At 40.4% G+C, this 26532-nt stretch overlaps 1 protein-coding gene across 1 annotated transcript in view; it reads right to left on the bottom strand.

Moving 5' to 3' along the window:
* Positions 1-1257: 1257 nt before the first annotated feature.
* LOC137304496 (uncharacterized) overlaps positions 1258-26532 on the bottom strand; it is a 34015-nt gene continuing 8740 nt past the window's right edge. The window contains exons 3-10 of the mRNA XM_067973117.1: positions 24552-24756; positions 23706-23796; positions 20113-20211; positions 16456-19137; positions 14935-14971; positions 5901-6033; positions 4287-4382; positions 1258-2082 (exon numbers count right to left, since the gene is read on the bottom strand). Coding sequence (XP_067829218.1) covers positions 1941-2082; positions 4287-4382; positions 5901-6033; positions 14935-14971; positions 16456-19137; positions 20113-20211; positions 23706-23796; positions 24552-24756 — 3485 coding nt within the window. The 3' untranslated portion in view covers positions 1258-1940. The remainder of the gene's footprint in view (positions 2083-4286; positions 4383-5900; positions 6034-14934; positions 14972-16455; positions 19138-20112; positions 20212-23705; positions 23797-24551; positions 24757-26532) is intronic.

Raw genomic sequence — 26532 nt, 5'->3', positions numbered from 1 at the left:
TTTAAGCAAGTTCAGAGCCAGGCAAAGTGGGGGAAGAAGGGGATGGGAGGAAAGAACAAAAGGGATAGGGTGGAGGGCAGGAGTGATTAAATGACAAAAAGGGATGACGGTGCAAGGCAAGGAGGGTGGTAATGGGAAAAGTAAAGAAACAAAAGCTAGGTCTAGAGGAACTGTAAATTGCAACAGCAGAACCATTATCAGCACCTGCTATCTGAAAAAATGGTAGCATATGCCTGACTTCCTGAGTATTTCCAGCATTTTCTGTTTTTATTTAACAATCCCTTTTTTGTTAGCCAGGTAGTGACGTGACAAAAGTGACACATGGTAGTTACAGTTTGTTGCTGTGAAAATCAACAGACGGTGCCACTGAGTCCTGAGCCTGATTGCTAATCACCCCACTTAAATTTTTGTTTTAGGAGCTTACCCCAGGATTGTCCTCAAGTCTCCAGGAATTAAAGATTAATCTCCCCGTCACTACTGCAAGCAACCCGGGAGGGAAAAAGAATCAGAGGCACTAAAAACAAATGTGTTTTTTAAATTTCCTTTGAACACTTTTGTTTATTAATTACAAAAATGTTGGTGATGAGAAAAAGACTGTTTGACTGACAGTCAAAAAATCATCCTGATTGGATAATGAAGTCTGTTCACCTTCCAATCAGCATGGTAGGGCGGTGCACTGTGAAGATAGACATGTTCGGCGACCAATGGTAGGAGCGTGGGGGTGGGCGGATGGAGGTCATGTGATGACACTTCTCAGAATATGTCCAAGCAGAGTTGGCAACCCTATTACCAGCAGAAGGGCAAAAGTGGCAGCCAAAGAAATGCTCTCCGTGAACCCATTGTGTGGTTTTACTTGCACTGAGCAAGATGGCACATCCTTGATGTCGGTCATAAATTGGGGAGCTGAGAATGTGTTCACTCACCTCCTGCAGATCTGGAATTACTGCTAAGAATATTTTGTATTTTCTTTCCCGGACAGCAAAAGAACAACTGCTGGGAGCAAGAATTGTTCTGGTCTGCTTGTGTGATCTACGATTTCATCAGAAATGGTAAACAGAGGAAACTTTCATCAATCAGCTTATGGCATTGCTGTACACAGCGGCCAGAGGGATTCTTACCCATGGTGAGCTGAGTGGGATGAGGCTCTGACGCCCAATATCCGTGGGCTGGAAAAGCAAAACTTTAGAACTATACAAATGATCATATGCACACAGCCACTGGTCAGAATGGATCAGCCGATTGCTGACTTTATCAAGATGTATATGCAATTGTGCTTCAGTAAGCTTTATTTCAATTAGGATTTACAAACATTTGAATATATTGAGGCAACAACAATATTTGATAATAAGTGAGCTAGTGGCACTGTTCCCTGCCCAACAGTCACTCATTGCAGGAGTATACGCCAACGCACATCATTTAACCAAACAAACTCTGATTATGTTTGTAATTCTATGGGAATGATATTCCCTAGTCACCATGCATAGTGACTTCAATAGAAATACCGACCAGAGGACATTTTCTCACGCTTGTTTATGAATCGCCACACATAAGTGTACAAGTTCCAATCAGCACTGTTCTCGTACAACGTGAGAGAGGAACAGTACTGACTGGAATTTCTACCGACCGGCGATGAGAAGAAATGATTCCCACTGGTGTATAAACCATACTCTTACCAATAGTTTCCTTTTCAGTTATAAATCCCTTGCATTTCGGTGGCTCATCTTGCACACCATCGTTTTGCAGCATATACATTCCCTGTTTTGTGGCTTATGTATATCAGTCTGGTGAAGGTGACTTTTTGGTTTCTGAAATTGTTACTGTTGATTTCCCTTAGTTCCTCCACTCCTCCTCCCCAATATTTTCACCAAAGAAAACAAACTTTGCCCATGTGACAATTTAAAATATGAACCCATTTATCAGGTTGCAAGTCATAATTCCTTTCACAGATCTTTCCTCTTCACTGAATAGGTCACATTTGTTGCTCCTTTTGAGATGCTTGGGTGTCTGCCAACAGGTCTCACTTTCCTGTGTTTGTGCCGTTTCATGCTCTCCAGCTCCCGGTGAGTGATCATAATGACACGACTGAGGAGATTATCAACCAAGAAACAGTTACAATGTGATGCATGTATATGTACTTTTTAAAATAATATAACCAATGATTTGTTATTTCAGCTTGGCTCAGTTTATAGTGCTCTCACCTCTGAGTCAGAAGATTGTGGGCTTAAACCCCACAACAGGTCTGGAGCTCATAAAGCTGACACTTCAGTGCAATAATGAAGGAGTGCTGCATTGTTGGCGGTGCTGTCTGCCCTTTCTGGTAGTTCAAATGCATATTAAGGACCCTAAACCACAGTTTGAAGAAGGGCATAGAGTCCTCTCAATGTTCTAACTAACATTTCCTCCCTCAATGAAGACCATCAAGAACACATCAGCTGGCCACTCATCTCACTGTTCAGATAATGACTGCTGTGTTTGTTTACATAACGGTCACTGCACTTCAAAGTAATTCACTGTATGTAAAACGCTTACAGATATTTCTGAGAAATGTGATAAGGCGCCACATAGATGAACGTCTTTTTTTCTATTTGCTTAAGAGAAACAGAGCACTAGGACTTCCCATCCGAATCCTAAACTTATGGTAATGCTCCATCTTGCAGGGGTTGTTGGGGGAGGGACCAGCCCTGATTCAAACTAAATCAAAAGCAAAATACTGCGGATGCTGGAAATCTGAAATAAAAACAGAAAATGCTGGAAAAGCTCAGCAAATCAAGCAGCATCTGTGGAGAAAGAAACAGAGTTAATGTTTCAGGTCGAAGTTCTGACGAAAGGTCTTCGACCTGAAACGTTAATTCTGTTCCTTTCTCCACAGATGCTGCCTGACTTCCTGAGCTTTTCCAGCATTTCCTGATTCAAACTAATTGGCTGTTCATGAAACAGCACTGACCACCCTGTCTTCACTCTACCCGAAGAGGAAATATGGCCACAGAATGGTCAGGGGAAGAGGAACAAAATGGCTAGGTTTGCTAGCTGGTGCTATTATGGAATCCATGCTTCATTTGCTCTCTTGTTTATTCCATTTTTCAATTTCAAAACAATACCACTTTAGAAAGTAATCCAAGATACAAAACATGGCATAGCCCACTTTCAGTTCAGACAGTGTCTGTTCCTTCGGGGGCTCCCACTATTGCAGAAAAATCAAACATTGTGGCACCTAACCTGCTTGTCCGCTAGCATCAATTACAGGCAGTATTCTCGGGCAGCTCCATTGCAAACAGGGCTGCAACTTCGAACAGGCCTCGTTGCTACCCAACTCCAGCAAATTATACCACCAGTTGGAGGTGCAGGTTTCCCAGTCGCTAGTATGGTTTCCCAAGGTTGCACAGCTACAGAGTAGTCTGGACGCTGCTTTGAAACCAGGACCCCTAGTGCTTGAAATGGTGCCAGTCCAGGAGATTACCTGCAATAGAGCAGTCTGGCAGGGACTGCGAGACAGTATGTGAGGGCCTCCGTGTTGGGAAGAAAAATGTCAAATAATGCAAGGTGAGACTGACAATTTGTTCTGTTAACAGTACTTCAAAAGCTACTTCATTGGCTGTAAAGCGCTTTGGGATGTCCTGAGGCTGTGAAAGGCGCTATATAAATGCAAGTCTTTCTAATGGAGGAGTACTTTAAACAAAGCACTTTCCCCAGAGTCTTGTCCCCCTTTATTTTCCTTTGTTCACAGCAATTTCTTTTGGAGAGCTCATTACCTCCAACTTTCCCCCGGGTTTTATTCTCTTCCTGGTGTTTGTCTCATTATGAGCCTACTGCTGCCAACTTGGCCACATCTAGTGCTGCTTTTGGCTGCCTACTAGAATGCACACAAGAGTAGGTGGGTTTCCCTCTCCCATGAGTTGTCTGGCCCATACTCAGCATCTTTACAATCAGCCTATCTGGGACTGGCAGCCCAAACACTCTCTATAGCAATATATGTTGTTAAATGATAATTATAAGAGAAAACACATAGGTACCAGAGAGTTATATTTTTGTACAAATGGTGGGCCTGAACAGACAACACTTGTATCTCTGTCACTCATGTGTGAGGTAGTCAGCTGCATTAAATGTCACAACACAACAAGATCCACCCGGCACTCACTACTAAAAGAACTACTGTGATCATATCACTTATATGAGTTGTTTTTCCTTCGGCGTTTAAAAGGAGAGTTTTAAACAGTATGTAACATTGTGAAAAATGCTGAAAACCTTATCGATGCATAAATGATTTTTGGTACCTAAAAGTTACTCACTTTATTTTGGAAAGTTCATTAATGAGCCCACAGACAACATGCGTAGCGTCCTCCTCTTCTTCCGCGGAGGCAGAAAAGACCTGCCAATCAGCTTCACTGTAACCATATCAAGAGCAGATGCACTGTTAGACTGTACCTTTATGGAAGCACTCACATGGCCAGCGCCATACCATATCTAACAAGAATTGTTGAGGGCGATTTTCAACTGCTGGATGCCCGTTTCTCACCTGAAAAACTACGGGCTGACAGTTGAAAGTAGGGAGGAGGAGCCCCTCGGCTGCCCCTTTAATGCCCAATGCTCACCAGATGTGATTTTCAGACGGGTCTGTAAATGGGCAAGCAGCACGCCTGCCTGAAATAGGCAAATAAGGCTGTAGGATCTGATTGCAATTTTCAGATTCAAATGGGCCGAGCACGCACCATGCACACACAGCCCATTTGTACCAAGCATTCAGCGGCCTAACCAGCATCCTTAAAGAGACCGCTAGATGCCACACAAAAAACAGCTTGTCCGAGGCCCCCACAGGCCTGACCTACCGGCTAGTTCAGTGTGGGAGCCGGCCGATTCCCCACCTGCCCAAGTTCTAGCAGAGTGCCGATATATCGCCTGTGGCATTTGAATTATGCCTGAACCCGAAAATGTTTGGGACCTCCCACCGCTGGCTTTGGGTAGGCGGAGTGGCAGCTTCAGCAACGCCACACCCGTTTAGGGTCGCAGTCAAAGATTGCCCCATCTGCTGTCTCTTGAGAAAACTAGTTGACATCCTGTGGCATTGTTCACGGAGAGAAAAAAACACTTATCTCAAATACATCTGTGGCCCCAAATTTTAACTGGGGGCCAATTTTGGGCTGGTTAAGTTTCAATGTCAGTTCAAAACTGACTTGCTGCAGTTGTTCAGGATCTAAATGTGATTAAAAAAAATGGCAGAACTTCAGATTCACTAAAAAAATCCAGAAATCTTGCAATAGATCAGAGCCTAAGATCGATCTTTTGAGGCTCGTAAAATAATAGAAAATAATAACATCTTTTAAATGGCTCCATAATATGACATTTTTCTACTTCTAGTAACCAATGTCATTATTAAGCACTCAGATAAAGTAGGTCACAGTTAATGCAGGTCCAACCTCAAAAGAACTGTACCAGTGTGACACTTTTCCATTTTCCCACATCTGTCAGCTGCCCTGTAGCATCCATAAATAAGATTGCCAATTTAGTACCAACCAGTATAGACTGAGGTGCAGTTTTGTACTATGAGACAATGGCAACGAGGAATTGTGTTGAGACTGCCTCAGACTCATTACACATTAGTTCCTTTTAGATGCATTTAAGGGGAAGCTAGATAAGTACATGAGGGAGAAAGGAATAGAAGGATATGCTGATAGGGTTAGATGAAGTAGGCTCATGTGGGGGATAAACACTGGCTTAGACCAGTTGGGCCGAATGGCCTGTTTCTGTGCTGTAAATTCTATGTAATTCTATGTGGACCCTTATAGTCTAGATGGAGTTTTAACCCAAGTCCCAGAGATGAAAGATAAGGTCCTAACATCATCCAGTTCCTATTTTGTAATGTCACATATATTAATTAAAAACCATGGGGATTATTTCTTTGATACCTTAAATGCAGGTCTTCCAGCTCAGATGCAAAATTAGCATTATCCTCCTGAGGGGCAGCGAGCAGTGAAACCTCCGTTACATCCTTGTTTTCTAATGTTGGTTTAATGAGTTGTAATTCATAATCTTTATCACCTATGAGGAAGGCATGACCAGTTAATTAATTTAATCGCTAATTACAATAGCTTTCCACCCATTTACATTGTTAGAGATCACAATGAGTCTGAAAGCTTATGTTCAATACATCCGGGGTCATAATATCATTTTTTTTCATTTTTGTAAATTATATATAATGGGAAAATATCATAGTAATCAGAAGACGATTGTGTAATTTTATGAGGAAGTTCCGACACAGACAGGTGCCATAAAGTTCCTCCAATGCTGTGACATTTTTTAACATTTAGTTTTGCAGAAATCATGATTTCCTTCTTGGGGCCCAGTATGCTCCAATTTTGATGATAACCTTTCCTTCCCCTTTAGTTTCTATTAGACCTGTTGCGCAATTTCAGCATTTGTCTTTTAATTTCAGATGTCCAGCACTTGTGTCTTTTTCTTTTTAATCTCTATCTCAGTTAGCCTGTATGGAACAGATGCAGGAGTGATGTGAGCAGGGGATCCCCTTCAACGTGTCTACTCCATGATATGAGGATCTCCCTTTCGCAGTCTCTTACAGGTCAGTCCTATTTCAGATGTTCCATTATTTTTCAAGTGTCCACTGAGTATTACTCAACCGAAACTCCAAGAAAAAAAATCTGGAAATCTCTGGGACCAAATCATGAACACTGATTATTAAACTGAATGGCAGACTTTGTTTGTAGCAGACATAACTGTGTGTTTACCAGATGTCAGGAAATTCCAGAACTAGTTGTTTAGTTGAGGTATTATTCCTCCCTCAGTATTCTCTTCTTTCCAAAATCTACAGGTGTTTAAAATCCACATAATCACAATCCATTCCTTCTTGATTAATCTTGTCCTTTCTCTCTTACTCTTTTCCAACCTTGCTGACGTGCTATACTATGGGCCTGGGGTCTTCAGTTAGGTTTGTTTTCTTTGCTTTCTTTCCTCTTATGGTCTATTTACATAATGAACCACAGTCAACTTGCTACCAAGGGTTCTGTCTATGCCATTCCATATTGGGAGTGGCTCTAGGTTAACTCTTACAGATCTAATGTCCTTCCCTGTGAGGAAGCACCTAAATTGTGGTCATGGTTCCCCATGACAGAATGGCTGAGATTATGAATTCATCAGAATACCAGAAAAAAAAATTCTTGGTCAATTGATATCTTTAAAAAGGTATTTTTGACCAAACTGTGACTAGATCAATACCGTCATGAAAGAAAATTGAGAATTATAGTGATATTGATAGATATATTTGATTCAAAGGGGGTCAGGATGAGTGCTAGGAGATCTTCAGAGCAGAAGGGGGAAAGAGCCCATGATTGCGTTAAGTCTTGGGTTGAATGGTCTTTGTTTCAAGCTTTCTTATCTTGATCATGTTCATAATCTATCTGCTACCACCTCCATGACGCAACATATTTGAATGTATTCCTTACCCAAAAGACAGGTAGAATGGAAAAGGAGTATTGGGAGAGGGGGGGGGGGTAACCCTGATACATAAGGACAGTGGTGAGAAAGGATCTTGGCTAAGGGGATCAGGAAGTAGAATCAGTATGGGTGGGAATAAGAAATAACAAGGGGCAGAAAGCACTGGTGGGAGTAGCTTATAGGCCCCCTCACAGTAGCTATATCGTTGGACAGAGTATTAATCGAGAAATAATAGGAGCTTGCAACAAAGGTAAAGCAATAATCGTTGGGGACTTTAATCTTCATATAGACTGGACAAATCAAATTGGCAAAGGCAGTCTGGACGACAAGTTCATGGAATGCATTCGAGACAGTTTCCTAAAACAATACGCCATGGAACCAACCAGGGAACAGGCTATTTTAGATCTTGTATTGTGTAATGAGACAGTGTTAATTAAGTAATCTCAGAGTAAAGGATCCTCTGGGGAAGAGTGATCATAATATGATAGAATTTCACGTTAAGTTTGAGAGTGATGTACTTAAGTCAGAAACTAGAGTCTTAAACTTAAATAAAGCCAATTACATAGGTATGAGGGGCGAGTTGGCTAAGGTTGATTGGGAAATTAGATTAAAAGGTATGACGGTAGATAATCAGCGGCAAACATTTAAAGAAACATTTCAATATTCTCAACGAATATACATTCTATTGGAGAAATAAAAACTCCACAGGAAAAATGATTCATCTGTGGCTAACTAAAGAAGGAAAGTATTAGATTTAAAGAAAATGCCTATAATGTTGACAAGAAGAGTAGTAAGCCTGAGGATTGGGAGAGCTTTAGAAACCAGAAAAGGATGACAAAAAAATTGGTAAAAAGGGAGAAAATAGAATATGAAAGTAAACTAGCAAGAAATATAAAAACGGATTGTAAGAGCTTCTACAAGTATGTAAAAAGGAAGAGTAGCAGCAAAAGTAAACGTTGGTCCCTTAGAGGCTGAGACAGGAGAAATTATAATGGGGAATAAGGAAATGGCAGAGACGTTAAACAAATATTTTGTATCTGTCTTCACAGTAGAAGACACAAAAAGCATACCAAAAATAGTGGGGAACCAAGGGGCTAATGAGAGTGAGGAACTTAAAGTAATTAATATCCACAGAGAAAAAGTACTGGAGAAACTAATGGGACTAAAAGCCGCTAAATCCCCTGGACCTGATGGCCTACATCCTAGGGTTCTAAAAGAGGTGGCTGTAGAGATAGTGGATGCATTGGTTATGATCTTCCATAATTCCTGAGATTCTAGAACGGTCCCAGTGGATTGGAAGGCAGTAAATGTAACCCCGCTATTCAAGAAAGAAGGGAGAGAGAAAACAGGGAACTACAGGTCAGTTAGCCTGAAATCAGTCGTCGGGAAAATGCTGGAATCCATTATTAAGGACGTGGTAACAGGGCACTTAGAAAATCATATGATTAGGCAGAGTCAACATGGTTTTATGAAAGTGAAGTTGTGTTTGACAAATTTATTAAGAGTTTTTTGAGGATGTAATCAGCAGGGTAGATAAAAGGGAACCAGTACATGTAGTATATTTGGATTTTCAAAAGGCATTCAATAAGGTGCCACACAACAGATTGTTACGCAAGATAAGTGCTCATGGTGTTGGAGATAATATATTACTTGAGGAACTTCGGCTCCAATTTGAGGAACTGGAATCGAGCTGCAGACATTGCGATGCATCAGGGAGGGAGAGAGTTACATGGCCACTTTGATCCAGGAGGCAGTCACGCCCCTTAGACTAAATACTGTAGAATTGGTACGTGGTCAGGGACAGGAGGGTGTGACTGCGAGTGAGGCAGGTATGTGGATCCAGGAGGTAGTATTGCAGGAGCCTCAGCCTCTGCACTTGTCCAATAGATACAAGGTTCTTGCAGCCCTTGTGGACGAGTGCAGGGACTGCGGGGAGGATGAACAAACTGGCCACGGCACTGTGGTTCAGGTTGCCATTCAAGTGGGGGGAGTAAAAAGGAATGTGATTGTAGTAGGTGACAGTATAGTTAGAGGGATAGACACTGTTCTCTGCAGCCAAGAGCGAGAGTCCCGAAGGCTGTGTTGCCTACCCGGTGCCAGGGTTAAGGACATCTCCTCAGAGCTGGAGAGAAACAGAGTGGGAAAGGGAGGATCCAGTTGTCGTGGTCCACGGAGGTACCAACGACATAGGTAGGACTAAGAAAGAGGCTCTGCTGAGGGAGTTTGAGCAGCTAGGAACTAAATTAAAAAGCAGAACCACAAAGGTGATAATCTCCGGATTATTACCTGAGCCATGAGCAAATTGGCACAGGGTAAATCAGATCAGAGAGATGAATGTGTGGCTCAAAGATAGGTGTGGGAGAAGTGGGTTTCGATTCATGGGGCACTGGCACCGGTACTAGGGAAAGAGGGAGCTGATCCATTGGGAAGGGCTTCACCTGACCCATACTGGGACCTGAGTTCTGGCAAACTGAATAACTAGGGCGGTAGAGAAGGCTTTAAACTAAATAGAGAGGGGGAGGGTTCAGGTGGGGCGAAGTTTAGATTGATAAAGAGAAAAGACAAGGAAGTAGTACAGGAAAGTGATGGGGGTAACGATAAACAGAGCGTGCAAACATAACAGTGCACTAGCAAATGGGGCCGGGGTAGGAAAGAATGGTAAAAAGACAAAATTATAGGTTCTTTATCTGAATGCGCGCAGCATTCATAATAAGGTGGATGAATTGACGGCACAAATAGAAACAAATGGGTATGATCTCATGGCCATTACAGAGACGTGGTTGCAGGGTGACCAAGGTTGGGAGCTAAATATTCAGGGTTATTTAACATTTTGGAAGGATAGGAAAAAAGATAATGGTGGTGGGGTAGCTCTGTTAATAAAGGATGAAATTGGTATAATAGTGAGAAATGATCTTGGCTCAGAAGATCAAGATGCCGAATCAATTTGGGTGGAGGTAAGAAATAGCAAGGGGAAGAAATCACTGATGGGAGTAGTATATAGGCCCTCTAACAGTAGCTACAATGTAGGTCAAAATATAAATCAGAAAATAAGGGGGGCTTGTAAAAAAGGTAATGCAATAATCATGGGCGATTTTAACATTCACATAGATTGAACAAATCAAATTGGCAAAAATAGCCCTGAGGAGGAGTTCATAGAGCATATCACTGACTGTTTCTTAGACCAATACGTCAGGGAACCAACCAGGGAATAGGCCATTTTGGATCTGGTAATGGTTAACGAAACAGGATTAATTAATGATCTCAAAGTAAAGGATCCCTTGGGAAGCAGTGATCGTAACATGATAGAATTTGACATCCAGTTTGAGAGCAAGGATCTTGGGTCTGAAACTACTGTATTAAACTTAAATAAGGGCAATTATAAAGGAATGAGGGCGGAATTGGCTAAAGTGGACTGGGTAAACAGATTAGATGGTATGATGGTGGATAAGCAGTGGTAAACATTTAAAAAGATATTTTATGACTCACAACAAAAATATTATCCCCGAGGAGGAAAGACTCCACAAAAAGGGTGAACCAACCATGGCTAACTAAGGAAGTCAAGGATGGTATCAAGTTAAAAGAAAAAGCATACAACATGGCAAAGATTACTGATAAGCCCGAAGATTGGGAAAACTTTAAAAACCAGCAAAGGATGACTAAAAGAATAATAAAGAGGGAGAAAATAAATTATGAGAGTAAACTAGCAAGAAATATAAAAACTGACAGTAAAAGCTTCTACAAGTATATAAAAAGGAAGAGGGTAGCTAAAGTAAGCATTGGTCACTTAGAGGATGAGACTGGGGAAATAATAATGGAAAACAAGGAAATGGCAGAGGAATTGAACAGATATTTTGTTTCTGCCTTACAGTAGAAGACACTAATAACATACCAACAATAGTAGAAAATCAAGGGGCAAAGGGGAGGGAGGAACTAAAAACAATCACTATCACTAGAGAAAAAGTACGAGGTAAACTAATGGTTCTAAAGGCTGACAAGTCCCATGGACCTGATGGCTTGCATCCAAGGGTCTTAAAGGAAGTGGCTACAGAGATAGTGGATGCAACGGTTGTAATCTTCCAGAATTCACCAGATTCTGGAAAGGTCCCAGCGGATTGGAAATCCGCAAACGTAACACCCCTATTCAAGAAGGGAGTGAGACAGAAAGCAGGTAACTATAGACCAGTTAGCCTAACATCTGTTATTGGGAAAATGCTAGAATCCATTATTAAGGAAGTAGTAGCAGGACATTTGGAGACTCATAATAAAACCATGTCAACTCTCCTTGATTGTATGAAGGGGAAATCATGTCTGACAAATTTCTTAGAGTTCTTTGAGGAAGTAACGGGCAGGGTGGCTAAAGGGGAACCAATGGATGCAGTATATTTGGATTTCCAAAAGGCATTCGATAAGGTGCCACATAAAAGATTACTGCACAAGATAAGAGCTCATGGTGTTGGGGGTAATATACTGGCATGGATACAGGACTGGCTAACTAACAGAAAACAAAGAGTCGGGATAAAAGGGTCATTTTCAAAATGGCAATCTGTAACTAGTGGGGTGCTGCAGGGATCAGTGCTGGGGCCTCAACTATTTACAATATATATCAATGACTTGGAAGAAGGAACAGAGTGTCTTGTGGCCAAATTTGCTGATGATACAAAGACAGGTGGAAAAGCAAGTTGCGATGAGGACACAAAGTGTTTGCAAAGGGATAGTGACAGGTTAAGCGAATGAGCAAAAATTTGGCAGATGGAATATAATGTGGGAAAATGTGAAGTCATCCACTTTGGGAGGAAAAATAAAAAAGCAAAATATTATATGAATGGAGAAATACTACAAAATGCTGCGGTACAGAGGGATCTGGGTGTCCTCGTACATGAAACACAAAAAGTCAACATACAGGTGCAGCAGGGCAAATGGAATATTGGCCTTTATTTCTAGGGGGACGGAGTATAAAAGCAGGGAAGTCATGCTACAACTGTACAGAGTGCTGGTGAGACCACACCTGGAGTACTGCGTACAGTTCTGGTGCCCTTATCTAAGAAAGGACATACTTGCATTGGTGGCAGTTCAGAGAAGGTTCACTGGGTTGATTCCGGGTATGGAAGGGTTGTCTTATGAGGTAAGATTGAACAGGTTGGGTCTATACTCATTGGAGTTTAGAAGAATGAGAGGAGATCTTATTGAAGATTCTGAGGGGACACGATAGGGTAGATGCTGAGAGGATGTTAACCCTCATGGGGGAATCTAAAACTAGGGGGCATAGATTCAGAATAAGGGGTCGCCCGTTTAAGACAGAAATGAGGAGGAATTTCTTCTCCCAGGGGGTCGTGAATCTTTGGAATTCTTTACCCCAAAAAGCTGTGGAGGCTGAGTCATTGAATACATTCAAGGCTGAGTTAGACAAATTTTTGATCAGCAAGGGAGTCAAAGGATATGGGGAAAGAGCGGGAAAGTGGAGTTGAGATAAAAATCAGATCAGCCATGATCTCATTAAATGGCGGAGCAGGCTCGAGGGGCCGAATGGCCCATTCCTGCTCCTCTCTCTTATGGTCTTATTACCATGGACAGAAAACAGAGAGTAGGGATAAACGGGTCATTTTCAGATTGGCAGGCTGTAACTAGTGGAGTGCCGCAAGGATCAGTGCTTGGGCCTCAGCTATTTACAATCTATATTAATGACTTAGATGAAGGGACTGAATGTCATGTATCCAAGTTTGCTGACAATACAAAGCTAGGTAGGAAAGTAAGCTGTGAGGAGGACACAAAGAGTCTGCAAAGGGATATAGACAGGTTAAGTGAGTGAGCAAGAAGGTGGCAGATGGAATATAATGTGGGGAAATGTGAGGTTATTCACTTTGGTAGGTAGAAAAACAGAATATTTTTTAAAATGGTGAGAAACTATTAAATATTGGTCTGCAGAGAGATTTGGGTGTCCTCGTACAAGGAACACAAGAAGTTAGCATGCAGGTACTGCAAGCAATTAGGAAGGCGAATGGCATGTTGGCCTTTATTGCAAGGGGGTTGGAATGCAAGAGCAAGGAAGTCTTACTACAATGGTACAGGGCTTTGGTGGGACCTCATCTGGATATTGTGTACAGTTTTGGTCTCCTTATCTAAGAATATACTTGCCTTAAAGGCAGTGCAACGAAGGTTCGCTAGATTGATTCCTGGGACGAGAGGGTTGTCCTGAGGAGAGATTGAGTAGAATGGGCCTATACTCTGTGGAGTTTAGAAGAATGAGAGGTGATCTCAATGAGACATACAAGATTCTGAGGGGGCATGATAGGGTAGATGCTGAGAGGTTGTTTCCCCTGGCTGGAGAGTCGAAGTAGGGAGCATAGTCTCAGGATAAGGGGTCGGCCATTTAAGACAGAGATGAGGAGAAATTTTTTCATTCAGGGTTGTGAATCTTTGGAATTCTCTACCCCATAGGGCTGTGGATGCTCAGTCTTTGAGTATATTCAAGGCTGAGATTGATAAATTTTTGGAATCTAAGGGAATCAAGGGATATGGGGATCGGGCGGGAAAGTGGAGTTGAGGTCGAAGATCAACCATGGTCTTATTGATTGGCGGAGCAGGCTCGAAGGGCCGTATGGCCTACTCCTGCTCCTATTTCTTATGTTCTTATATCTTAGTTTTGTCGACGAAACACCAGTTGCATATAAATTAGCTAAATAATGACATCCTAAATTTATAGACCAACATAGGGACAATGTGTTGTTAAAATGACTAGAGATTTTTATAGTATCCAGAAATAACTATGTGACAGGAAATGTTCACTTTCTTTAATTGTAAAGGCTAAAAGTTTTTTAAATTAGCACATCAACGGGAGGCACAATGGGAAGTGGGATCTTTGCCTCAAATTCTTCACATGGCAAATTCTCAATCTTGACCACACTGTCATGATGAAAGACCAAATGGTATTGAAATGCTTCCAGACTGGAGAAAAATTGGAAAGTAAGTGAGCAGGTCAGTCTGTGGTACCCATACACTTCTCCTAGCAACCAGCTCCAGTTTGACACATAGAAGCCTTCAATCTGATTGGCTGCTTCCCAAAGAATCAATGAGTGGTGCAAAAGGATTTAAAGAGTTGAAAAGAAATAAATCCTAAAGTCATGTTTAAAGACAGAACTACATCAGTGAGTAATGAAATTCCAATAAACTGTGCCAGGTGGTAGGATGACGAGATTTCTTTCTGCAGTTTTGTTCCTGATCTCGGGCTCACTTTTGTGGGGCAGCCAGGGACTTAACCACAGGAAGGGAATGAAAAATTAAGACAGCCAGTCACTCTGGGCCAATCTCACATCTTCTAAGTCTCTGCTGGTTCAAGAATGATATATGCCATGGAAGACTCCAAAGAAGAAAGGCAAAAAAATAATGTAACTTATAATAAACAAATAATTAAAGCAATATTTTTTTTAATTAAAAGATGGAAAATATTTCTACCATGTAACACATTATTGTGTGATAAAATATATGTTTAATTACCTGGTTGTACCTTGTCATGAGTGGGTTCGAACGATGCCTAAAACAAGAGAAACAAAAACTCAAGTGAAGTATCAAAAGACTCTACAAAAGGGGTATTATGTTTATTGACTGATTATTATCAATATTTTTATATTACATGCTGGCAAGTGTTGTTATGTAACAATGTGCTGCAGCTGGTACAGATACATTCATGTAGGATAGCTAAAACAATCCCATTTTATTTGGGATGTCCTAACGTTAAAAAGTGCCACTGAGAAAAGCCATGATGTGGAGATGCCGGTGATGGACTGGGGTTGACAAATGTAAGGAATCTTACAACACCAGGTTATAGTCCAACTGTTGGACTATAACCTGGTGTTGTAAGATTCCTTACAACTGAGAAAAGCAGCAGCGCACAAGACTCACAGGCTGATTTGCTGCTTCTAAACATTGTGTTTCCGCCCCAAGAATCGACCTAATATCCACTCTTTCAGAACAAACAAGTTGAGAAGCATGTCACTAAATGCCATACTATTACTGTGGGTTTTTTTTGAGTTATTGATCATACCTTCCTTCTCAGTCCATCTCTCACCTCCTTCTGGGTCTAAAAGCATGAAACCTCATCAATGTTTCAAGGCTTTGCTGTAGGTTACAACTAACATTAATTGGATTGGTAAAAATTACAACTTGCATTTATTTTAGTACCTTATCAATCTCTCAGAAACACACCGAAGCACTTCACATAGAATTAATTACATTGTATAGTTAAGGGTAAACACAACAGCCATTTTCTCCACAGAAAAGGTCCCACAAACAGTAATGAGATGAATAACCAGTTATTCTGGTTTAATGGTGTTTGTTCGGGGAGAAATGTTGGTCAGGACAACTTCCTGCTCTTGAAATAATACCATGAGATCTTTAATGTCCACCTGAATCACCAGAAAGATGACTCAGTTTAAAGTTTCATCTGAAGTACAGTACCTCTGATAATGCTACACTTCCACAGTACTGCACTGAATTATCAGTCCAGATTACATCCTGAAGTGGAGCTTGAACCTACAGCCTTTTGACTCAGAGGCAACAGTGCTACCAACTGAGCCAGTGACATCTGATGCAGAGAAAAGGAAACAGCTCCAAAAAATATCATATTCTGCTATATAATTTTACAGCAGAGGGTCGAGAGTTAGGAATTAACACACAATTAGAGGAAATTCTTCCCACTAAATAATGAGGTCACTTTGTGTAGCAACATTGTAAATACGTTCACAACTATTTCCTTTGATTGGTGTTTCTTTTTAAATGAGTTTACAATGTCACCACATATAATGAAAAGAGGAAATCTTCATGAACACATTTTCAATGTCCTAGCTTAGGAACCAGAGAAATGCTTCCCCCAGTATATTTTTTTAAAAGTATAGTGTATGCAATGCACTGGTTAAAAGTGGAAGAAGTCAGTAATTTTTTTACACAATGGGTTTTGAGGATTTCTGGTTGAATATTTGTAGTAGTGCTATTAATCCCTGTTAATAAAAACATGTTTACCTTGCGTTTTGTATTGGGGGATGGTTTTTGTTCACTTTTATCCCTTTGGTTCACACTCTGAGATGCTGACACATGTTGAGTATGATTACTCTTCTGTTCCTTACTGGAGGAGCCCACATCCACCACAGACAAACTGCTGCCTTTACCTTCATTAATGCTATTTATCCCATGGCATTCTTTTACTTTGTTGTCGTGACCTGTTTCTGTGTTAACGTCACCTCCATTAGGACTAGAATCTGCCATTTCAACTCTTGAAGGTGGAAATGTCATTGAAAGATCTCCGTGTCTCTTTGTGAAATCTTCAGGAGACTGATATTGTGGAAAGACTATTGGAATGGCTGCTAGATTTGGACCAGTTTTGGGTAATGTGTTCACATCTGCAGCTGCAAGGTCGTAACCCAGTTCCATATCCATCTCTTCCACAGGGAAAACTGTTTCATCAAAAGTAACAGTTTCATCTAAACTTTCTTTCTCTGCATTATGTCCCATTAAAGACTGGATTGCCTGTTCTTCTATGCCTGACTCTTGATTACCATTGATGCTCACACCCCTACATTCCATGTCTGTAGATATACTTCCTCCACCTTGAATCTTTTTCTTCCCTTTATCTTCCTGCTGACGCCTATCAGCACAGTCATCAATTCCACTGCCTGGCAATAGTAAAGTTGCAGTTACATCTTCATTCGTTTTTTTAATGCTGACCTTATGTTGAATCTCTCTTCTACCTAAAGCTACTTTGTTTTTCTCTTCAGTGATGTTGCTCACATTGCTTTCAATTTGGAAGTCCACGTTATCTAAGGATGATAATATGTTGGATTTTAGCTCATTGGTACTCACCAGTGACATTTTACTGTCTAATTGTTCTTTGTTGTCCTTCGTAACCTTTCCATTGCAATTACTATCAAAAAGCATCTGATGACCATTGACTTCAGTGGCAAGAATAACTTCTTCATTCTTGGTTGGATGGACAGTTGTTTGTGAAGGGTTGAGGCTTGTGTCGGGCAATGCTTTTTCTGTGACTTCCAGCTCTTGCGATCCAGTGATGCCTTTTTCCAGGCCAAGATGGGGTTCCGTATTACAGCTGTTTCCAGTATGTACCTTAAAAGCCACAATGCTCTTGGACACATCAACTGTCTTCTTTGTTGAAAGCAGATCAGCTTGTGAACAATTGAGCATTGTGTTAGGTAATGGGGTTTCTAAATACTCTAACTGTCTGGGTCCAATATATTGTTCTCCCAGTCCAGCTTGACTTTGTGCAGCAGAATTACATTTCTGGTCTGCATAGTCAGTTGATAAGGGACTGTCGCTATGCCTATTATTTAATACCTCCTGAATCAGTTGCTTTGATTCCTCGCCAGCGTTACTACAATTTGCAGAATTACACCCCTCTATATTAATGCCATGACCATTGAAGCTTTTACAAAAATTCTGGATAATCTTCTGAGTTTCTAAGTTGCTGGCTATGCCCATTTCACCTTGGTGGCCAGGTAGAGTCTCATGTTCAATCTCCATCGTTTTAACTTCCGGAAAGCATTGTCTGGGCTGCTGTTGAAGTTTAACATGATGGTCATCTGAGTCTTTGTGGAGAATTTTGTTGCCAGTCACCTCAGTTCCAGAGCTGCAAGGGACATTCATGTCAGACCAGTCACTGTCAAAGCCCTTTTGGCTGCCATCGAAGCTTTGCATGGCACCATTTCTCGTTGCAGTGCTTAGTTTAGCCTCATGTTCATAGCTGGATGGCTCCTGCAGTTCCTCATTTACATTTTTGTGCCTATCCATTATATCAAACTGGGAATTAAAGGTGGTGTTCTCCACCTGATTTTCAGCATTAGTATCAAATAACTGGTGGAGGGTGTTGGAGCACAAGAGGTCAGTGGGCTGTGAACAAGTTGCATATTTCAGATCACTCTGTGCAAGTAGATCTGTGGTCAAATTCATTTGGACAGCCAGTTCACATTTGTTAACTTCTCTTAAAGTTAACTCTTCACAGATTTCAAGAACATTATGAGTCTTCTCTCTGCAACTGGAGTTCCTTAATGTCTCAGGTACAAGCACACTGCTTTCTACATTTCTGTCGACATCCTTATTGATTGCTATAGTGCATTCCTTTTTTACTCCCTGACAAATAGTCAATTCCTCATGCGTGATTGACACATCATCAGTCTTTTCCTGGTAAAGAGTATGGGACAACAGCTCACAGTCAAGCTCTTCTTCAGAGAAATGTGTGCTTGAATTCTGTGTTTTATGCTCTGAAGGAGTTAGTGGCCGTTCATCTGCTGTACTATGAGCTATTGGGATCAGAGCGCTGCAAAGGACATCCATTTCAAACTGGATGCTGTCCAGTTTGTTGCTTTTATTCTTTATTTCAGTAATGTCAGAATTTTTTTGGTCTGGGTGACAAGTCAACTCCTCTATCTCACGACCTACATGTTCTGTCCCCACCTGTATGCCTGAAAGCGATACATCACCATCGCTCCCCTGTTTAACACAGTCCTCATCTGTCTCAGTCTCCTGCTGCTCTTTAGCAGTCAGTTGACTTGTTGTTGTGTTACAGGCAATTTGTTCTGGAGGCTGACTTGATTCCTGCACTTGGTGCTTGACAGCAGGCAGGCAGGATCCTGAACCCTCAAGATCCATGTTCTGAGAACCGTCATCGCCTTCCACTTTACTGTTGTTTAAGCTCTTAAGTAATAAAATGCAGAAAAATTAAATAAGGACATGTCTCAGTTTGATTTAATGCATTTACTTACATACCATAGCTGGTATACAAGCCTATTTTTGATGTCTGTTATTGAGCTTCTGAAGTACAAATGTACAAGTACCAGTGTGGTTTATTTGCCATGCTACAGAAAAGCGATACGATTTACACACTATATAATATGCAATTTACCGGACTAGCACCTTCAGTAAATACAGGCTGATGAGTTCCCTTCTACAGTATATGCTGCAAAATTAAACTATAGAAAAAAACACAAGAATCTTTGGAAGGCTAGTGGTGCAATATACTGGTGCATCAGTGTATTAAGATGTGGAGTGATACCTGCTTATTGGAGCCTTAGGAAGATTGTGTAGTGCCCCATTGGCACAGCTGATAAGTGCACTGCCTGGTGGGTTGTCAAGCCACGCAGACCAGGAAGGACTCAGGTTCAAATCTTGGTCTACGCTGACTTTGCTGATCTCAGCTAAGGCAATGGAAGGCATGCCAGTATAGGCTTCAGTGTCTCGCAGGCTAGAGAGTGAAAATTAGCACTTCTTCCAATTGATATCGTGTAACCTCTGCTGGAGACTGTGCACATACAGATGTTGGTGGAGACAGGATCAGGCTCAACTGCGATGCCTTCCACAGTCGAATAGCCTGCTGACATTTCACGTCAAGGCTCACACATAAAAAATGGCAATTTGGACGAAACATGGAAGGACAAATTGGTACCTATGAAATGATGTCACGGTGCAAAACAGCATCTTTAGGAGAGGAAAGGGAAAAATAAGCACTGATCAAACTGTAGCTCTTAAAACAGTAACTAAGATAGAGGAGGAGATGTATATAATTTGTGTGATTTACATGGTAATTCTTTAAAATACTTCTAAAACAAAAACAAGTGTGATAATATATCAAGTATTGTATTGCAGCAGCATGACATGACTACAGCTTATTACCTCTCTGTCTACGTTCTCCATGACATGCCTCACCGAGTTACTGCGGGAAAGTCGCTTTTTCGGCTTTGCAAAGACAGGAACATATTTTCCAGCTGAATTCTATAGGGAAAAAGTACAAAACTAGATGAAATAAAATTGAAGTTATGTTTGTTTGGAAGACGGATTTAAATTTTTTTTATATTATACAGAATGAAACACTTGATTTGGCAGACAACGTCGGCAAAACAATTATTTCACCTACAATTAACCTTGTTGACTGAGACACTGACGTGACTAAGCACCATCTCACTGCAGTGCTGGTCTACACTGAAGGGCATCCAGCAGATTTTGAGCAAAGTTTTCCTTCTGCACTATTTACAGAATTTACTGTGTCCTAAAATAGCAACAACATCCCTTCAATTCTTGGTTCCAATGCCCAGAAATACAAGTGTGATGCAATAAACAAGTACACACATCACATGCTGACAATTCAATCATTTAACTATACATTTGGGATTTAAAATAGTTATTTTGAAAGTAAGTATTTGGTCAGCTCATGTGTTAGTACCAATATTAGGTACCAGTTATTGGGTACTTCAGTATGAATCACTTATAAACTTATATTTGTATCATCAATACTAGCACAGGAAGAAAGAATCCAAAGTGTTCCAAAAGTGGCCAGTTATTTTTTAATCTTCCTTTCGCTCATGTTTTTAAAATGGAATTTTTATGAGTGATGTGCTCATCAAGGAGATGTTAGTGCTGGGGAATGGAACACTTTCCATTTTAGATTCCCAGTGCCAATATCAACCACTGCAGGAGATAGGCTCAGAGTAGCAGTCGAAGCAGATAAAAAGTCCATTACCATTTTATATTGATTTTGTTCCCTATTGTTTTATTAAACTTAACCTTTAAAGGAAAATATACCCCTTAGAGTCAGTTAGTGTTGAATTAAGGGCAGTTTTGTTGTGTGGGCCCATGTGCACTGGGAACTGGATTGAGACTGCCCAATCACATTTTATTTAAGACCCTTACAGGCAGCAGAAAGAACTTTCATCCCATCAGTCTGGGCTGGATTCATACTCAAGTCTCATAGATGGAAGGCCAGTTTCTAACTCCCTGTATCACCCAGTCTCACTCATATGCTGTAAGGACAGGTCCACAGCCTAAATGACTAAAATCTGTTATACCTTATTCAAAACGGAAATGTCATACAAGACAATTTAATAGTACACTCTGATCAGTGATATTATCAATCGATATAATTAAAATCCTTGCATCTAGCACACTTTTCACATTACAGTTTTCAAAGGCAAAAAGCGTCACACTTTATATCAACCTTCCAAAGCATTACATATCCATAAAGCAAAAAAATGTGATTAATTCAAATGACCACTTATCTATTGTTATCATTTAATATCTGATTGACCAAAGGCGAACAAATCAAAATGTGAGAAAAAGTACAATAAGTAACGAGTAACCAGCAGTAAACCAAGTTATTAATCCCTTCAATTTTTTCCCCAAAGCTGCCATTCACTAACCAGCAAGTCCACATAACTGACCAATCAAACTGCTCAAATAATTTTTCTGGTTTGTGCTAGCTATTTTTCATCTTCACTCAGGTTAGTGTATACAGTTAGAAATAACATTTAGAATATAACACATAAAAATGACATCACTCTGAAAAGTCACTAAAATTGCTCTCAAAAATGAATAATTAATATTAGGAATTCCTACAAGAAATTCCTCTAGGTGGTCTGCCCTTCTATCTCCAGTTAACAAGTTCTGTATATCTGTGTGTAAGAGAGATGCATTGTGGAAGTTGAAGTTTTCAATCCTGTGAGAACTATAATACCCAGAGTGCACTGTGACACAGGAAGACAATTTACACCTAACTGTGAGGCATGAATGGCTGGTGGGCGGGGGCTGATTTTTTTTGTGTTCCAGAAGGGGAACTAACTGGTGCAGCAGGGTCAGCAAGGGATACTTTTATGCCTACATCAGTCTTCGCAGCCAAAGTCAGTCACTCAAGTCTAACCATAGGGAATAGCCACCTGTTCAGGTTCTGATCATTGGAATCTTGACATTGTGGGAAAAATCTCCACTGCCACTGTTACACCAATAACAACTTGAGCAATAACTACAAACTCACCTTTATAAGCCTGTGGAAGAAAAGTATCTTTTATAATTATGTAAATAACTGAGGAAAGAAAAGTTTTGAGAAAGGGAGAATAAAGTATTTGCATCTTAAGCAAATACTGCACACCCACCATAGGAGGAAGTGCAAAAATAATTTAATAATGTAAATATGTGAGAATAAAAAGCTTTGGGTAGGGAATAACAAAGGAAGATTTTGAGGAGGGAAAATAAACAGTAATTCAATTCTGAAAGATATTTTTTTCTTCTCCTTACTTTCCATGGCGGATCTGTAGTTCTTGCTGAAGTTATTATTGGGGTAGTATGGCCGAAGGAGGTTTATCCCACACTGTCAAGTCACCAGCACCTGAACAGGTGATCGTTCCCCATGGTTAAAATTACTTGAAAGCTTAAGCAAATTTTGTAAAATGGCAGATAAACAGTATTATAAATATATATATCTGTAACGCCTATATCTAAGGCATTTAATATTTTTACCTCATCAGTGAAATGTTACATTGCCACATTTGCTATACTATATTACATGATTAGCAAATCACTGTTGATTTAGGCTTCAGTGAGGTGGCTGTCAACATCAAATACAAGGAATCTTACAACACCAGGTTATAGTCCAACAAATTTATTTTAAAATCACAAGCTTTCGGAGATTATCTCCTTCGTCAGACGAAGGAGATAATCTGACGAAGGAGATAATCTCCGAAAGCTTGTGATTTTAAAATAAATTTGTTGGACTATAACCTGGTGTTGTAAGATTCCTTACATTTGTCCACCCCAGTCCATCACCGGCATCTCCACAACATCAAATACCACATTCCATATTATATGTGAGTAATACCACAGCAGGTGATCTCATTGAATCTTATGCTACAATTTTGAGGAAAACCTTAGTTCCTATAAAAGCTAAGCTAAAAATAGTGGTCAAAGCAGTGACGCTGCAGTGTTTTTTTTTGTTGCCCATCCTTCCCTCTTGATCTTCCTTTTCTAAAGGTGCTGACTTTTGCTGGGACAGAGTTCCACCAACATCAGCAGCCACCCAGTGCCTTGTCCAATTGGCCATTCTTCATTTGAGTTTAGACAGTGGGTGCTGACAGGCCACTCAACCATGAACATGAGCTTCCAGCACAGTTTTTGAAGCGAATTGCCCCTATTTGCAAGTATATCTTAGTTATAAGCGACAAGGTTAGTTTATCAATGTCTAACGAATAAGTTCGAAGTTTCTCCTATGTGAACCAATTCTCTTTCAACATGATCCAATGCCAGTGTACACACAGAGAACACTATCACCATCCAGTGGTAAGATCTAGTACTGTCAGGGTACAATACAATACTGAGATAAACACAACCTAACCTTTTTTGTCAGATAGGTGGATTTATGTATTTGGACTCAGGATCAGTAGTCAGACAAATTGAAATCCTGTGAAAAATGTGTTTTAACCAGTGTGGTACACCCAACAAACCTGAGAAAGTGGAAGCAAGAAATGTTCTCCATCTTGGGATCCATTTGCTCTGCAGCCTTTTTCCTCTACCTCTTGAGCAATCAGATCAGTTCTAAAACAATAAGGAAATAGCAGTGAAAGTGATTCAAATTACAAATGCACAACACAAGGAGCAAGACTGAAAACTGAAATATACAGGCAGACCGGAACTAGGATAGTCTTTTACCAGCATCACTCATCTTTTTCTACTTAAGATACTACAAGACACTGGGTAAGGGACCAACTACTGCACAGCGAGCATGAGGTGCTAGTGGTGAGTTAAGCATTCAGCATATCCTAACTAACTAACCATTTTTTCTCCCTATTTAAATCATATGTGGCAGAACTACTGGGACAATTGGCAGCTGCTTGAAAAGGACTTCTCAGCTGTGTGATTACTCTGTGCCCAACGAACAAACAAAATAATTGGATTCTCACAAACTTACCTGCTTCTATGAGCAAGTGACAATTTTTAAAAACTGCACTAACAATACATTTAGCTTAATATTAGGAGTAGCAATTCAGGGGTCCAAACAAAGGATGCGAGTTGAGGTGGTATGCAAAAGTAAGGCATTCCCTACCCAGCAGCTGCTTTTAAATCCCTTATGCACAGTGGCAGAATTAAAGAAGCCAATACCATGCTATGTCATAGGAAAAATGCTTTGTTTTTGTCACAACTACTCGGAAACAGAATAACATCGCAGTGAATAGCTATCACTATTTCATTGTTATTTTGATTGTATATACACGATAGAGAGAGATCACACAGATCACACATATGAAATTGATATACACGATAGAGAGAGATCACACAGAAGATTTATTTACCTTTGCTCTGTATGGTCCTTATCATGACTTCTGTTTACTAGTTCTTCCTCCTCTGTTGGTTTCATTGTAATATCCTCTGTTCCCTGCCCTTCTGTCACAGTCTTGCATTCTGTTTCTACTGTGTCTGTATTCTGTTCCTCACCAGGCTGCAAATGTTTCTTTCTCACCTTCTTTACAATAGGTAACAGTGCTCCATCCCCCTCTCCTTTACATGAGCATGGAATGAAAAAAAAAGTTACTCTTAAGTAAATGTTCATCACACTCACTAATAGAATGTAAGAAAATGCCCTGTAAATTGCCTGAATGGTGTACTCAAAATGGGGATTTAGCTTAAAAGTGGCCACACAAAATGAGTCAGCAGTCTAACTGAATGCTGGGAAATCAAAACAAATGAAAACCATGAAGATGTTTATTGGAAGAGAACATTACTTACCGGTGATAAGAGGCTAACACTGAGGACTGAGATCGGGAATAGCTCATTAGTGGGACATAAATATGCCATACCGTATCTGGTCCTGTGTAGGACTCTTTATTAAAAAAAATTGAAAAGTTGGGGGAGTAAAAATGGAATTTTTTATGCCCAAGTATCTGTGCCTCATTAACTTTGACTTCTTCCAGGATTTTACGTGACTGTTATAAATGACTGACACCAAAAGAGGCACACCCTTCAATCAAATGCGTCACCCAGATTGGTCAAGTGCATGGAAAAGGGATTTTCTTTGAATTAGGGATAAAAGAGGGCCTCTCAGCAGATTCTCTATGTCTTTGTTAGATGTAGTTCCTTCTTGTTAGTTAGAAGAAGATTCTTTTCCTCTGTAGTAACCTTTATCTAGCAGATGCAGAAGGGTACTTTTACAGATACGAAGTATACTCAGGAAAGAGAGTAAGAGGTTATATAAGTCAAACTGTACAGCTGTACAAGCCAGTTGCAGGCAGAGTTAAGAGCGTCACTAACCATACAAGTTGTCTGAGATCGAGTATGGTGACATTAAGTCAGCTAGCTCAGATAGCTCACTCATGCCTCTGGTAGGTTCAGCCGGAACAGAGGATCTCAGTGTCTCAGAGAGCCCCGTCACCGGAGGGACTCAACTTGACAGTCCAGAAGCTAACACCGCCGTCCCAGGGGAGGAAGACGATCAACTCGACTACGTTGCTCATAAGGATTAGCTCTGGAAACATTGCTAACTACCTGCACATGGACTCTAATATAGCAACAGACTGGCTATCCAATGGTGTTAACTTGTCAGCTATCTAAGGAGTTTACTCCCAAAGTAGTCTGAGACACTGATTTCAACTATAATTTGATAATGAGCGATCCAGTTAATGCTGGATTACAGTGATATTATTGAATTGTCTTTACAATCTCTGTTATTCATTTAAGTAACTCTGTTATTTAAATTGCTAGGTAACCCTATCTATAACTATTTATATCTATTAATCGTTTGTATATGCAATGCTTAATATGACAGTGATAATTGTGATTTTGTAGTGAATAAATAGTTGTTCGTGCATCATTTGTTGTCTGAATTCTTTGATGATTTGGCATGAAAGGGTTAATTCACTTAGTAGCATGTAGGTATCCTCATTGAATGTTGGTAAGATAAACTCAAATTCAATCCGAATTGGGTGATGTAAGACAGTTTTACGAGCCAACTTTGTCGTCATTCACTCCTAGACCTAAGATAGGTGGTATACCCCAGACGGTTCCTTAGTGAGGAGTTAAGTGAGGGAATTAAGGATGCGTGTGGCTCCTTGACATATTTGTTGGGATTCAGATACCCAGTGTTGTTACAAGCACTAGGTTAATATATCTTGATGTGGAGATGCCGGTGATGGACTGGGGTTGACAATTGTAAACAATTTTACAACACCAAGTTATAGTCCAGCAATTTTATTTTAAATTCACAAGCTTTCGGAGATTTTCTCCTTCCTCAGGCAAATGTTTCAAGATCTCCTTGAAGCCTACGCATTTATACATATT

The sequence above is a fragment of the Heptranchias perlo genome, chromosome 37, assembly GCF_035084215.1.
Source record: "Heptranchias perlo isolate sHepPer1 chromosome 37, sHepPer1.hap1, whole genome shotgun sequence".
Lineage (NCBI taxonomy): Eukaryota > Metazoa > Chordata > Chondrichthyes > Hexanchiformes > Hexanchidae > Heptranchias > Heptranchias perlo.
The sequence above is the reverse complement of the archived record's forward strand: the minus strand, read 5'-3'. Positions and strand labels throughout refer to the sequence as shown.